The sequence below is a fragment of the Cydia splendana genome, chromosome 11, assembly GCF_910591565.1.
Source record: "Cydia splendana chromosome 11, ilCydSple1.2, whole genome shotgun sequence".
NCBI classification, from domain to species: Eukaryota; Metazoa; Arthropoda; class Insecta; order Lepidoptera; family Tortricidae; genus Cydia; species Cydia splendana.
This window is the reverse complement of record NC_085970.1, coordinates 1481389-1498278: the sequence shown is the minus strand read 5'-3', so window position 1 is coordinate 1498278 and position 16890 is coordinate 1481389. Positions and strand designations below refer to the sequence as shown.

Here is a 16890-nt window from a genome sequence, read left to right as displayed (position 1 = left end):
TTAAAAGACACATCAAGATTGTTTACCTTATTTCTAATGCTAAAAAAAACGAACTATAGTGAAGGATTGCAAAATGTCGCAAAATTGTTTTAAAATAACCTATCATCATGTTATATTATGTGTTGTCACGTGACATATGTCAATGTCAAACGACGTTTGTGTGAACACGTATTGTGAGCTTCACTTTGACATATTTATTTAAAACTCTTGGTTTATATTGAATCAAACTGTTGTATTGATAGTATTTTAATGGGACAAACTAAGGTATTATTTTAAGTTTAATCTTACTTAAGTATGAGTCAACGATTTTGGTCAGAGTTATTTTAAGCTGTTATGTAGCACTTTGTTCTTGTTGTGTTAATCTATTTAAATGGTAAACAAAAGCAGTATAATATCTGTCAAGTGAAACCAGGCTGTAGGTTAGCCTTAGGTAGCCTAGAGAAATATTAAAACGATGAAATTTTCAAATTGGGACCTAAGTCATGTCATACATTTTTACTAGGTATTAAAAATTGGGTAATTGTCTATCTCTGTCGAACAAATTCCTTATGCATTTCTTTTATTAGTTCCCTTTTTGAAACTGATCATTCCATTTGTATAAACTTCGATGTTTTGTTTCGTTAGATAGTTGTTTTTTTTACTTTCAACTATTATATTTATTTTAACAATATGGTATGCACTTGGTTTGGGGTGAATGTAGTCAGGATTTTTAAATATATGTTAATATAAGACTTGTGTATTTATTTTCCCTGTCTCGATCAATCAATAGAAGAGTTATTGATTGTAATATAGAGGTACCATTCGGTAAACCCTATTACAAAAGGTTTAAGGTCCGCCATTGGACTGTTAAAAGAGTGTTGCTGTTTGTACAATCAATTAGCTATTATATTAATAGTTTGTTGACTTATGTATTTGTAAGACAGAAGACAAAAGTCATGGTGGTAGATCGGGCTGGCAAGCTGACAGGTTCCCATGAAATCCAGGTTGTTGATAGGGTGAATAGTTTTACTTATCTGGGATCTCAGATAAACAATGATGGAAGCTGCGTTCCCGAGATCAAGCGCCGAATCGCAGAGGCTAAAGATGCCATGACGCGCCTTCAGGTTATCTGGAAAAACCGTAGTATAAGCTTTCATACGAAAACCCGCCTGGTCAGACCCTTGGTCTTTCCCATCTTCATGTACGGAGTAGAGACATGGACAATACTGGCAAGAGAGAGACAAAGAATCGACGCATTCGAAATGTGGTGCTGGAGGTGAATGCTTAGGATACCGTGGACGGCCAAGCGCACAAATGCGTCTATTCTTTCCCAACTGGGCATCAAAACACGTTTGTCCACCATCTGCCGACATCGGTTGCTGGCATACTTTGGCCATGTAATGCGAAGAGGAGCTGAGAGTCTCGAGAAACTGGTTGTGATTGGTGGAGTGGAAGGCAAGAGAGGTCGCGGTCGCTTGCCAACCAGGTGGACTGACCAAGTCAGAGAAGCCACTTCCTCGAGCAAATTTCATCAAGCAGTGAGGGCAACAATGGATCGAGACCGATGGAGACAGCTGATCAAGGATGTGAAACATAGTGATCACGATCCTTAGGAATGAGGGAACGACTGAGGAGAGAGATTTGTAAGAAAGGTAAAAAACATATTTACTAATTGAGGCTTGTAAAGTTTTAAGTTATGAATAATGTACCTAGTGGGGTAAGAAAAAACTTGCTTCCTATTTGACAACTGAACCAGATGGCGCTGTACCTAGAGCAATTTCAGACTAGAGTTTAGCGAGAGGTGTAGCGTATTGTACCATTCCCACCGACCGGCTGGCGTCGGGCCGCGCCGGAGCAGCCGTATATACTAAATTAATGTGAAATGCGCTCCCACTCCGCCTGTTCGGTGGGAATCGTACTTATAGCAGGGGTGCGAAACTCCCGACTTCGGCCAAACTCGGCTCAGCATTGCTCCCGAGCAATTATTGGGGTTGGCACCACTTGACTTCCTTGTGCGTGCACGGCCACAGATAAGATAATCACTTGAATTTTGACAACCCTAAATAGTGGAAAGGGATAGTGCCATATATTAGAAAGGGAAGGGATAGCATGATTCGACCCTGAACCGCTGTCAAACTTCGGTTTTGTAGGAAGTTTCCTTTCTATACGGCAGTACTATTATTTATCCTGTGCTTATAGCGTTACAAAGCACTTTAAGCAAGGGATACAAAGTACTTTAGAAAGCCCTGTTAGGACATGTGTGGTTTAAGAGTGAAAAGAATAAATCAGTTTTTAGTTTTTTTTATTGTATAGCTTAAAGCTAAGCCGTGGCGGGCACGGGGATGGGTAGCGGCGCAGGCGCAAGGCTCCTGACGTCGCTGGAGGGCTCCAGCGGCGCCGGCTCGTCCTTGGGCTCCGTGACCAGGATGTGGTCAGGTTGGGGCTTCTTCGGGCCGTTCTTGCCCTGTTGGTCCCAAGGCAACATGATTTTGACCTGTGGACGAGAGTTTACGTTAGAAATGTCTGAAATATTTATTTGAGGGCTTAGTTGAAGAATTAAAAATACTTTAGAATTTAGAGGCAAGCACAACTGATGTAACAAAATTAACTATGATGTCAAAGACGGAGGAGAGAAGGTGTCTTGATTAGTTATATAACTTATCATCACCCTCCCAGCCTCCCATGCTATACCAAAGAGAGATCTTCTCATATAATTCTTTAACAGAGTCAGTTGTGTATAAGCTCTAGCCGCTCATAATCCAAAAATTGCCAAGGCAAATGCAATTTTATCGAGTCGGCGATATTGTGTTCCTAAAAAAAAAATAGATGGCCTGTTCACAGGGCTCTGGGCAGAGGCAATAGTAATCACATTTAGGAAGAATACAAATGTTCAGCTTGCACCGTACAAGAGCCCATACAGATGAACCCTCCAATAAACAAGCTGGTCGCTCTGCCACAGTAAATTAGACCACCGGCCACAGGGCCGGCCATCCCTGATACTGTGGCTAATATCTTACATACCAACCAAGCCAAAATAACTGCACAATTTAGCATTCAAATAGATCGCATGACGGGATAATCACGCGTGCGACCGAGAAATATGATGCAATCACTGGTACGACAATTATGGCATTCAACTTTTACAAGATGATTTGATTACAGTTTCAGACATGTCACTGCCTTTTTGTTGACATATCCAGTAGTTCACCATGGAGTGCAGTAAGCTAGTTTAGCTGGACACAAGGAAAGGTTGTACCTACAAAGTAGCACCGAGAAACAAGATCTCATTTCGGTCGGCATTCAGGTTGTGAATTTGTGTACAGTCAACAACAGAGCTATGAATACAGGCAAAGTGTCAAAAATATGTGTACAGTACTTTATTGCCTGTACATTAAGGTCGTATTTTAAGGTCGTAGGTAGGCTGTATATTTTTGGCACTTTGCCTGTATTCATAGCTCTGTTGTTGACTGTACCATGAAAAAGGGATTAGCAAGGAAATTGGATTAGCAACTTCAACCTCTGCTTATTTTTGAACTCTGACAAATACCAACAAGCCCTCACCTTGATACCCAGTACACCCTGTCGCAGCAGCACGTGTCTGGTGGCGGTGTTGACGTAGTCGTTGCACGGGTCTCCGGAGTGGATCATGAGGCCGTCCACGAACTTCATGCTCTTGGCTCGCTGACCACGCAGCTTGCCGGACACCACGACCTCGCAGCCGCGGGCGCCGGACTCCATGATGAAGCGGAGCACACCGTAGCACGCGCGACGGACGGCGAGACCTGGAGGAAGATGTAGGTTATTACTTGTTTCTGTTTATCTCGCCAGAAGTGTGGAAGTCTTGATCGGAGTTCACATCAAAAACAATCCATACTAATATTATAAATGTGAAAGTGTACCAGTCTGTTACCTCTTCACACTTAAACCGCTGAACGGATTTAGTTTAAATTTGGCATATAGCTTGAGTCCCGGGGAAGGACATAGGATAGGTTTTATGCCAGAAATCATCCCTAAAGAAAGTGAAAAAGCGGGGGTGGGGGTGGAATTGAGAGAGTTAATAAATTGCCTGATAATTGAAAAGAAGTCGCGGGCAAAAGCTAGTGTTTCCATAATTTGGCATGCCAAGAAAGAACACTCTATAGCATGCATTAATCCACTATCTTTCTTGCTGTCATAATTTGTGTAAAAATAGAGGTGTATAAACGTGAATTATTTAGTATTAAGTTAAGATTGCCATAATATCTTCTTCCTTGTGTTATCCCGGCATTTTGCCACAGCCCATGGGAGCCTGGGGTCCGCTTGACAACTAATCCCAAGAATTGACATAGGGACTAGTTTTTACGAAAGCAACTGCCATCTGACCTTCCAACCCAGAGCGTAAACTAGGCAGTCGGCCTTATTGGGATTAGCCGGCTTGCTCACATGTTTTCCTTCACCTAAAAGCAACTGGTAATTATCAAATGATATCCGAAATATTCATTGGTACAAGCCGGGGTTTGAACTTCTGGATTGAAAGTTGCATGCTCGTATCACTAGACCACCAGCGCTTTTAAGATTGCCATAATTAACACTAGCTTGCAACCCTGACAGCTGCAACTTTGACAGCATTGACTAATTTTGATCATTGATAAAAATTATTCTATGTCCTTCCCCAGACCTCAAACTATCTGCATACAGCCAGACAGAGTTGCTTTTGCATTTATTAGGGATTACCTATTTAGTAGGATTATCATTTTCATTTAAATTCATATAGTCACTCTAAAAAACATAATAATGATTCAATTAACTGGGTTAAGTTTAATAAAATTTATTTACCATGTTTGCATCTACCCAAAATGCTTTGTTTTGACAATTTTACAATAGTAAAAAAATTCAAAAAATGACAATGACTATTAGGATTTACTTGTAACCTTCGTACACTGTGCTTACTTTAATAAAAAGCAAACACAAATTCAAAGGTGTTTCATATGACCCCAATGAAAAACAATACCACTATGTAGTAGCAGTGTCAGGTTAATTGGGGTGCCGGTAATGCCATGAAAACAGTTAACTACCCTCACAACTACCAAGTTTTTTAGTCATATCCAAATTTATTAAAAGCCTGGACTTACATACACTTATTTGGTTTGTCTGCTAGTTTATCATCTGTTTTTGACATGTCAGTAGCTTTTCAAACTCTTTTACTCCCTTTTATTTTATCAATAAATCTCAACTTGGATACATAACTCACATTTATAGACGGGTCTAACGCGAAATTTATTCATGGATACATTACCAGCAGTTTGTATTTACAAATGAACTAACCTCCGATAAGTTTATATCTGAGAGACTCGGCCTGAGCGATGGCGCAGAGACCGCGGGTGGCGACCTTCTCGGCGTACAGCTCCACCGACTGCTCGGGGATGTTGAAACGCTTCTGCACCACCGAGGTCAGCTCGCGGATGCGGCGGCCCTTCTCGCCCAGCACGCTCTGCGTGCGGGTGGCCATGATGATGATCTCCGACCGGGTCGGTGTGACGCGCACCTCCACGCCGGAGTAGCCATCTTCGGCCAACTCACGGGTCAGGAACTCGTTCAGTTCAGCCTTGAACACACCATCTCCGACGAACTGAAAATCACCAAGAGGTTATGTTAGTTGCACAAAATATTGTTTAGCAAAGAAACACTTTTTACACTTATTTGGGGTTTTGACGCCATTAGCAGAAAAATTATCCATGCTTTAGGTTGGAAATTGTATGGAAATATATCGAAATGAACACCGAATTTAGCTAAACAGATCCAAAAACATCACAACTTTCACCGAGTAAACTTTGTTTTTACTGCATAATACACGTATAGATGGAACTGCTAAACGTTTTGCTGAATGTATTTTAAAGATTAAGGCACATTTTTCAACATACTTTTCGCTTTTTGGAAATATTGTTCACCGCCATGATTGCAACGGAGGCTGAGAAAACTTGAAAGGCCGGAAACAGACAAGACAAACGTCAATGTCAGTTTGAGAGTAACGTTCTGAAATCATATATTTTTTATTCTGATCATGTCAAATAAAAATACATTTGAGTATATTTGTATGACTGTCATTATTAGGAGTAAAAAATATAACTTCTGAAGCTTCATTTAACAATATAAATATATTTATTATTAATTATTGTAACCCTTTTAAATGTTTGATAATTTTCACGATAATCAAAAAGCCTCTATGCTGCACTCCGAATATATTAATCGTGCTATTTGAGTACAGCATATAAACGTAGAACCATCGTAGTACGCAACGGAATGTGAGAAATAATACAACAATAAAAATATTAGATTGTACAACAAGGGCATAAGGCATAAAGTGACCCATTTTTACCCGAGGCAATTTTTTGGTCAAGTGGCCCCACTGACAGCTCGCTTGGAAGGTATCTCTGTATATTATTATATCTATGGTTCTTTCGCTTTACGACAATTTCGTGGTGTAAATTGCCGTGAAAAATATAATTATTTTCCTCGCAATCGAAGTGAAAAGCAGAGTGTACAACAAGGGCATAAATGTCCATTTTTACCCTAGTCTACTATTTTGGTCTTCGCTTCGCTCAGACCAAAAAATTGCCTCGGGTAAAAATGGGTCACTTTATGCCACTTTCTTGTACAATCTACTATTATTTGATCCTGCAAATATATATGCGCTGAATAGAGAATATTACGCAAAACTCTACGTAGAGTGCGTCACTAGCGCAATCACAGAGCCTACCGCGAAACACGAAAATCTTGCTTATTCGATCGATCAAGAGGCAGATAACGAAATTTCGATCTTCGCGTTTCGCCGCCTTGTTGCATCAATGTCATACTTTTTTTTTTTTTTTTTTTTTTTTTTATGGCAATCGTCATCTAGACATTTTTGCCAGCTGATTGATTAATAGTAGAATAGCAGTAGTAGATTAGTGATTCTAATTGTTAGTGATTTAGACATACAATTACAAAGATTAGTCTGTGAGTCCAAGTTAAAAGTTGAAAGACATAAATTAAAGTCGACATAAATTAAAGTAGTAGTTAGGCTAGGTATATATTAAATTTTAAGTTTATTGACCTCTAGAAAAATCGCTAAAAATCTAAATACTGCTGGGTTGAACGAAAGAAGGGAGTAGACATGTGTCGGCAATGGAATTTTTTGTTTAATTAATCCACGATATAATTGTGAATGATTTAGTCGGGGGCAAGATAAAATAATGTGATTTAATGTTCCCTCTTCAAGTCCGCACTCACAGATCGAGGTGTCACGTATTCTTAGTTTTTTTAAAAATACTGGGGAGCTGCAGTGACCAAGCCTCATGCGAATTATTGAAGATGTCGCTAATTTATTTAAGGATAATTTGGAAAACCAAGTCTTCCTAGGGATATCTGGTTGTATTTTATAATAATGGAGTGTCTTTGTTCTAGTACCCGACCTCCACCGTGACTTCCAGGAGTTGTATAGATGTAATCTGGGAAGGGATAAAAGATCATAACAGTAATTTTTAAATGGAAATTTATCTCCACACACCACTGCCTCTTTAGCTATTTGATCTACCCTTTCATTACCCGCAATACCTGAGTGGCTTGGAATCCAAGCTAATACCACCTCCTGCCCTCTTGTGTTACAAAGTACTATAGCTTCTTTAATTAGGAAAATCAGGGGGCTGTGTAATTTAGAGGAAAAAGGGTTAGTCAATAATGCCTCCAAGGCACTACGGGAATCGGAAAAGATAATAGAACGAATTAGTCTACCCAGTAAGATATATTCCAGACACTTAAGAATACCTAGACATTCTCCAGTAAAGACCGAAGACTCCGGTGGACATTTTATCTTCTGGACAATACCATATTGAGTGTGATAGGTTCCAACCCCAACGCAACCCTGGGCTGATAGTTTGGAGGCATCTGAGTATAGTGTATGCCATCCCGACCACTCTTCCCCCAAAATAGAACAAGTGCGAATATTCGCTAACGGATCACCTTTTAGGATACTAAAATCTAGGATCACTTGAGGACAAAATGTAACGGTTTCATACGGGTGTTCGAATATTGGAAGTTTCAGAGAGTGATGCGCCGGATCACGGATATTATTAAATTTACGGAAGCTGTTGACGAGGCATGGACATAATTTATTTCTCCAATATTTCGATCTACGAGCATATTCCTCTAAAAGCTTAATTTTGTAGTACATAGGATGGGCCGAAAATTGCAAAACTCGGAACAAATATCGATCAGACAGGTATTGTCGACGAAGATCAAGGGGAGGCTCTAAACACTCCACTTGCATGCCATTAATGGGGCTAGACCTCATAGCTCCCAATATTACTCGAAGAGCCTTAGCTTGGACACGATCTAGATAACCCATGCCTTGACTACTAGCCGGTTCCAATAAGTATGTTCCATAGTCTAAAACACTTCTAATAATAGCGTTATAAAGAAGCTTCAAAGAATGCGGGTGTGCTCCCCACCACACTCCGGATAAGCATCTAAGAATGTTTATATTACGTTCACATTTAGTAGCCACATACTCACAATGTGGTAGTCCCGTAAGCTTTGAGTCTAGTACCAGCCCCAGAAACTTGATTTTGGATTTTATCGGAATGGGGTTACCCTTTACTGTTACAGAAACGTTAGGAATCTTACGTTTCCTAGTAAAAACTACAACATTACTTTTCTCTGCGGACAAGACCAAACCGTGTTCCTCTAACCACTCATTAAGAGTCCCCAATGATGTTGAAACTGATTCAGCTGCTCTTTCTATTTTCGAGTCGATGGAGAAAAGGAGAATATCATCGGCGTATTGTAAGATATTCGATTGTTCAATATTCCGTTCTAAATCATAGGTATAAATATTAAATAATAGAGGGCTAAGCACAGACCCTTGAGGAAGGCCCTTCCAGACACGCCTACATGGCGTAATTGTTTTACAGTTACCTCGAAATGTGATATGTCGTTCAGACAGCATTAACATAATCAAACTGCTCAGTCTCGCCGGGACTCTCAGCTCATGAAGCTTTTTCCTGAGAGAGGGAAGCCGAACGTTATCATATGCTGCTGTTATATCAAGGAATGCTGCAACCACTGATTCATTACGAGAAAAGGCCAATCGAATATCAGTAGTAAATATACCGAGGCTGTCATAGGTACTTTTGCCCTTCCTGAAACCGAACTGTGACTTGGCTAGTAAATCATTCCTCTCCACAAACCACTCTATTCGGTTTTTAATGAGGTGTTCCATAATCTTTAGCATGACCGATGACAGAGCAATAGGTCGATATGATCGTGGGTCCGCTGGATCTTTGTTGGTCTTATGGATAGGCATTATTAATTGAGACCTCCACGATTGGGGTAAGTAACCAAAAACAAAAATAGCATTTACAAGATCTAAATAATAATGCAGAAATTGATCATTGGAATTACATATAAAAGAATAGGGAATACCATCCACCCCAGGAGTGGAATCTCTCACGGAGCTTAAAACGTTTTTTAATTCTATAATAGAAAATGGGAAGTCAAGTGGATCTGAGGAATTCAAACAATAGTCTAAATTTGTTTCTAGCTCACTTGGAGCATACTGAGGTGCAAGCATATCCATAAAATCATCAGCCCACTCAGGGGAGGATGGATGAGTATAGGTAGTCGATTTTTTTGAGCCTCTGTATTTGCGAATATTCCTCCATACTATACCCGACGGGGTGGTAGGGGAAATCGATGAACAAAATGATTTCCACCCTTCTTTTTTTTTGGAACGGAGAAATAACTTGGTCTCAGCCGATATCTTGTTAAGAAAAACATAGTTATCCTGGGTCAGATTATATCGATATTGTTTTTCAGCTTTTTTCCTTTCTTTAACCTTATTGGTGCATTGATAATCCCACCAGGGTGGGGACGGGATTTTGCCAGATGCAGCGTTTTTAAGAGGAAAAACTGCCTCTGCACATTTATCAAGAGCATTTGTAAAAGACAAAGCACAGTCCTCAATTTTTGCAGGAGAAATAGGAATTAATAATGAGTGAAAATCAGCTTGTTTGTCTTTAAACTCTTTCCATCTGGCATTGAGAATATTATATCTGAGAAGGGGAACATTGGGGTCTTTACTTTTAAGTGCTAAAGGAGGAAAATCAATTATGATTGGAAAGTGATCACTTCCGAATGATGAGTCTAGTACTTCCCATGTCAATTGCGAGGCTAAATCGGTGGAACACAATGACAAATCGACAACACTAGTAGCTTCGTTGGGGCGTGTCCGTCTGGTGGCAGAACCGGAGTTAAGAATGCACAAGTTGCATTTATCCACTATTTTAAGTAACAGACTACCGTCAGGTTCAGTCTTGCCGCTGCCCCAAACCTGATTATGACAATTAAAATCCCCTAACACTAGTAAGGGGGAAGATAAGGATTGTAAAATCAATAATAATTTATCTAGTATACATTTCGAAGGGTGTGGAATATAGAGGGACACGAGAGTAAATTGTTTGATTTTAATTGCAACAATATGTAAACCTTCAACAGGGGACATTGGAATGACATTAAATGTGATATTGTCTCTAATAAGTAAAGCACAGCCGGCATATCCATCCTGTCTATCGTCACGAATGTTGACGAATCCGGGGATACGAAAGTTAGTATCCGGCTTAAGCCAAATTTCTGAAAGTGCGACGATTCTAGGTGTATGTTTGTTTAACAAATAAATTAAGTCGTGTTTCTTACTGAGGATGCTACGAATGTTCCACTGAAGGACCAACTGATCCATTATTAAAAGTTGAAATGAAGGAGGAGAGTAAAGGAAGGAATGAGGCGACGTGGGACATCAAATTGTTTGGTGGGGACCAATTGGATTTAGAAATGGTAGAGATTAATTGTGTGAGGAGGGCAATAATGGTTTCTGAAGGGGAAGAAGCATAAGGATTATTCAACGCCGTTCCATTATTTGACGATTCTACTTCTTCATTGAATAGAGCCATATGGGCAGCTCTATCGTACCCCTTGCGAGGAGGTGGAGATGTACGGGGTTTTAGAAAGACCGTTTTTTTATAAGAAGTTTTGTTAGAAGCCGAGGACGTGACCGCGTTAGAATACGATTTTCCTAATGTAGGATGCATTTTATTAGCCTCTGCATAGGAAACGTTACTTTCTGCCATGGTCTTTTTGATGTTGCACTGTCGGTTGTATTCGGGGCAGGCCTTGCTAGTGGCAAAGTGTCCCGTCTCACCCTTACAGTTCACACATTTGGCAATATCGCTATCGTCTTCGCATTTGTCACCCGTATGGCTGCCGCTGCAACGGAAGCAGCGAGGGGCTGATCTGCATGTATTTTTTGTATGCCCAAACCTACAACACTGGTGGCATTGAGTCGTGGGAAACGTGTACACCTCTACCTGAAAGGAGTTAAAACAGGCAAAAATCCTGCTAGGTAAGACCTGTCCGTCAAATGTGAGCACCACTGTTTCCGATGGTACCCATTTATACGTACCATCCTGATAATTATTCTTCTTGAAATTTAGACGTCTAGATTTTATTATACGTCCACACCCCATAGGGACCTTGACAAAACTTTGTATGTCTTCTGGCGTCCAATCAGTTGGAATCCCCCTAACAATCCCTACTCTTGTCACATTAAACGAAGGGATAAACGCTTTGTATTTTTTATTGACAATTGTGTTCGAGAGGAGAAAATTATTTGCATCCTCAGCAGAGTGAAAACTTACCGAAACCCTATTCCGCCCTATACCCTTCACGGATCCATCAATGACATTCGGAAATTCCCTGTGATGACTGTGAAGAAATTGCCCAAAAGTCACCGGATGCAGTGTCGCACCTGACGATTCACTGTCATATTGTACATGAATGGTAAATGGCCCAGGATCATTAAGATTGTACTGTTTCCTATCTGTGACAGCTAGCGATGGTGTTGCGGGTAAACTTTCACTTTGTGACGCCGGAGGGGACGCCTGAAGAGTAGGGGTCTGTAGAGGGGTGGGGGGAGATGTAGTCTGCGACTGAATTGATTTTTGTCCAAGTTGGAGTACAGATTCTTGAGACTCAATCATTGGTAAACCCGAAAACGAATTTTTAGTATCTACTTGAGTATTTACTTCTCGGTCCGACTCGGACGGAATCGACCGGGACCTAGATCGTGAGTAAGGACCGCTTTGAGATTTTTTCGCTTTTCGAGCTTTACGTCTTTCTCTTCTACGTTCAGCCTTTTCATCCTTCATTTCCGCGTCTTTAATTTCATTAGCCTGGTTTACTGTAATAAAAGCTGCCGGAGACGGGGGCGCCGAAAGAAAATTCTCGTCCGACCCCCCCGGATCACCGGGGGTATTATCGCTCATGGCGGGTACTACCCGCACAAAGTTTGAAAAAAATATCTACACTATCACGGCAAACTACAAACAGGACAAACACAAAACACTACACCACTTACCACCTTCACCCAACACCACACACACTACAAACCCTGATCTGAGCGCAAAAATAAGAGAAAACGTAATTTTTAACTTTAACTACTTTCAATACGTCAAACCGCGATTCACGCTCAAACCAAAGTCCTTTCTGCGATATATTCATGTCATACTTTTAGTGAAAACTTGTCATAAAACTGTTTAAGGCCTAGTATGTATAAGTTACTCTATGATTTACTATGAGCACTAGTGCTGCACTCTGGTGGCAGAACATTGTAGTAATACTCCCTATTACCTTTTCTTTATAAAATTCAAAGTGTAGAATGTACAGTCACCTGCAATAGTATGTCATTCTTCGAAGGCCGCAAAAATATCTGACACGATCTTATTTGTAGAACCCTAAGGCCCCGTTCGCACGGCAGCTTTTTCAACGCGCGTTAAAAAAGCGTTTGAATGACACAAATGGATAACCATGTATGTATTCACACGAAGGCGGTTTTTAAGCGCGGCGCTTTTTTATCGAGCACTGTTCGATTTTCGACGTTGAGCGTTGGCGTCAAATTGAATAGACCATACGGAAATCCGTGTATCTGTTCTCACAAGCGTTGAAAAAGCGCCGGCGCTGCTGTCAGTTGGATGTCAAGTGTCAATTTTTGGTGTCAATCGTCAAGATTATTATTAGTTTCACCTTAAAAATGTCAACTTATGCTTACAAATTCCTGAAATATTCAAGCTATATTCAAATAATACGTCGTAATAGCAAATAAAGTATGGCTTTGCTGAGATGCGTACGTGGCAGTACGACTCACAAGTGATTTTTAAGCGTTCATATGAACACAAATATTGGAAACGGTAAAAAAGCGCCAACGTCGGGTTTTAACGCAACGCTTTTTAAGCTGTCGTGCGAATGGGGCCTAAGAGCCTGTCACATATTTTTGCCGCCTTCGAAGAGTAACATACTATTGCAGGTGACTGTACATACTGTAGATTGTAGAATAAATTTGGCGCTCCGTTGGCATCAATGTCGGTTTCGCAACCTTACGCAAAAAGTGGTTATAAATAAAAATCGGGTATATTTAATGCAATTTATTTATTACTCAAGATCCTCTCATTACATACAAACGCACCATATACTTAGCATAATAATAATAATTTCCTATGAACAATGTGGTAATCGAAAAGACGCTATTACGTAATTAATTGAGAAGATCCTAAGCTCGGTCCACACTTGTATTATTTTGCCGTATCGTATCTCCATCACGTAGTACTACTTAATTACCGTCGCGAATCGTGAACGCGCGCCGTAGTAGGAATGTGATCGCTCGCGTCCACACTAAGCCCCCATTCGCACGACAGCGTTTTCAACGCGCGTTAAAAAAGCGCTTGAATCTGTTCGCACTCTAAATTCGACTTATCGACCAAAGCTTAAAGTCTAAAATCCAACAACACTGGATAAAAAGCGCCACCGCTGTCGTGTGAATACATAAATGGTTATCCATTTGTGTCATTCAAACGCTTTTTTAACGCGCGTTGAAAAAGCTGTCGTGCGAACGGGGCCTAACGATCATGATTAAGCGTCAGTGCTACGTAAAATGATACAAGTGTGGACTCAGCTTTATGTGGACCGGAACGGTGAGTGGCAACTACCCGCAGTTAGTGAACATTTAGATATGGTGCTACTATAGTATAAACAACATTATTTGCGGTATTTGACGTCTATCACTCACAACAGCAATACTATGTAAAATGTCTTGCACATCGAAATCACAAAGGAAAACAACTGCACTGCGAGCGTTTACGTTCTACGTCCTTTTTTGTTTTAATTTTAGGGTTGGCCGGCCACCACCGTTATGAATCGGTAGTCGTCTAAGTAAATCGATATGAATTTTTCATTTTTCTTTTAATAAAAATAAGGAAAAGGTGGATAATTAACTGTAAATGTGGATATATTTATCGTCACCTAACAGACAACAAATTTGACACAGAAATAACATAAATAAACTTTAAAATAGATCCCCAGTTAGTTTAGATTTTGACGATGGGTGCGACCTACTCGGTCGGTGTATTAAATGCATTTACCTTGCGGGAAAACCATACAATTTAAATCTTAAATAAAAATTCATTATACGTCACAATTCGATACCTCAGTGCCATCCAATCATAATCGCTTGCTGTGACATTCGATTTGCGTTAGTTACATCTCTATATACATCAGTCATAATGTGTCAAATACCGCAAATAATGTTGTTTATACTATAGAAACCAGTGAGCAGTATCGTTAAGCTGGGTCTACACACATCATTTTGCAGTATCTCCATCAACACTAAGGATGATAAAGATACACGTCGGTGCGACCAAAGCGAATATTATCACTATTGGTTCGACGGCGACAGAATACGACGACAAAATGATACAAGTGTAGAGCTAGCTTTTACATTCGCCAAAGTAACATGCACATTAGCGCGTGCCTTCTTGAGTTGTCGAGGTTTTTCAGAAGATTTTTCAGTAATTATTTCTAAAATTTTCTTGAAGGGGCCCACTGATTAACAGTCCGCCGGACGGTATCGGCCTGTCAGTTGTTCGGAATTGTCAAAATTTTGTTCTAACTGACAGCCCGATACCGTCCGGCGGACTGTTACTCAGTGGGCCCCTTTATAAATTCTCAAGTTGACATGCGCCATTTTTACCGATGACAGGTCTTTGCTCTATACTCTATGCTCGACCCACAACTGTGAAAACATTTAAAATCTACTTTAATTTAATAAACATAAATCATTTAAAAAATACATAACAACGTGTATAACTAACTAACAATGAAATACCTACACAGAAATTATTGACGTTACCTAAACATTGCGTTAACTATTTCTAATAGGTATTGTGCAAAAACAATTTAGAAATTGGGAATATGACAAAAATTGTTATAGCGAAAACATGTTACGGGAACTAGACGTTTTGCCTACGAGCCACCAGCCTCGTTCTATGTCTATAGCGAGTCTACAACCTACTAATTATGTGTATTATAACTATAAATATTAATATAATATACGGTCAACAACAATTCAATGTAATAAAGCCAATAAAGGTTTCGAACATCTTATACCTACCAGGGGTCGGTGCGAAAGGCGGAGGCAGTAGCTATTAGCTATGTACTTACTAAAAGGAGACATGGGGGCTGATTTCGCTATGTTTCTATTATTTATTACTTGTGTTGCTCTACTGCCCGTGGCTAAGCTTGCGTGTTCGAGGCATTAAAAAAACATCCAACCGTAACCGTAAATACATTAAATATAGCTTAATATAAAATGGACAGTGATTATTATGTACAAAGTGTACCTTACGACTATTGAAATAAAAACGTTATTCTAATCAACATTCACGAACTATGCTAGTTATCTTATTATAATGGACAGAATTGCGTGTAGCGTCTGGTTAGTGAGGTGCGTGCAAGAGATCAAGTTCAGATTCTCCTTTTATGTATTTTGAATTACGAACTTAAACACTGAAGAATTTGCTTCTCATTTCCACGTAACGTTTTCGCGCGTTTTGTGTCCATATTGGTTTAACCAATAGAATTGTTGTTTTGTCTATGGTATTGCAAATTTAACCAATGGTGTCCGACCTTGATCAAAACGCGTTATGTTGGTAATGAGGAAACGCGCGAAATAGTTCGTTATGTGGTAACAAGGAAAATAAAATGTTCTGTCTGGTTCTGTCGTATTAATTAAGTGAAGTTATGGGAAAGGTAGAGCTAAGAAGATAATTATGATAGTAACTACTGGGGCATTACAGAAATGAAAGCATTAAGTAGCTTTGTTTTTCTACAAGATAACTATTCGTGATAACTAATCGTTCAGCAAGAAAAGTCGCCAGAGTTTCAACCTTATCACTATTAACATAGGTGTTATTTTTTGCCGACTTTAGTTGCTAAACCATCTACAGCATAGAGCGATTAGCTTAGCAATAGTCTAGGGAGCGAGGAGCTACAGCTAGTATAGCTGCTCATACACTACAGTGGGACGTGAGAATAAGGGTTTCAAGTTATTTGTACAATTCTCTAGAAGACCAATACGTGAAATTAGACTTTAATATAGAATTCTCTAGAACACAATGTCATTTTAGATCTAATATAAGGGCGGTATACGACAGTTTCAAGTCCTATTTCTAGTAATAAGTTAATTATGTAAATTTGAATAGTTATGCACTATAGATAGACGGAGCTTTCTCGTAAGAGTAGGCTCAAAATGGTCGCTGTATGATTATTTCTATGATAGTCTGAATTTGCTTGCCCGATATTATATTACAGTTAGTTTTGGCACGAGATAGGAAAGTCAGAAGGTAAGTCTACGTGCACGTTTAAGCCTAAATCACAGAACGGAAGGAGCGGTGCTGGTGTTGTGATGCAAAAATATAGTTTTTAAAACTCGATTGTACAATAAATACAACGTCACAAGACGAGTGTTGCGTACAAAACTATTATTTCATACTCAGCCGTAACACAAGTTATACT

At 39.8% G+C, this 16890-nt stretch overlaps 1 protein-coding gene across 1 annotated transcript; it reads right to left on the bottom strand.

Annotated features, from left to right (window-relative positions):
- Positions 1-2264: 2264 nt before the first annotated feature.
- LOC134794712 (small ribosomal subunit protein uS3) lies at positions 2265-6007 on the bottom strand. Its single transcript, XM_063766495.1, has 4 exons — positions 5880-6007; positions 5284-5587; positions 3541-3761; positions 2265-2473 (listed from the first exon to the last, which is right to left on the bottom strand). Exons 1-4 carry the CDS (start codon positions 5910-5912, stop codon positions 2300-2302), a joined length of 732 nt encoding a protein of 243 aa, XP_063622565.1. The 5' UTR covers positions 5913-6007; the 3' UTR covers positions 2265-2299.
- Between the last annotated feature and the right edge of the window lie 10883 nt (positions 6008-16890).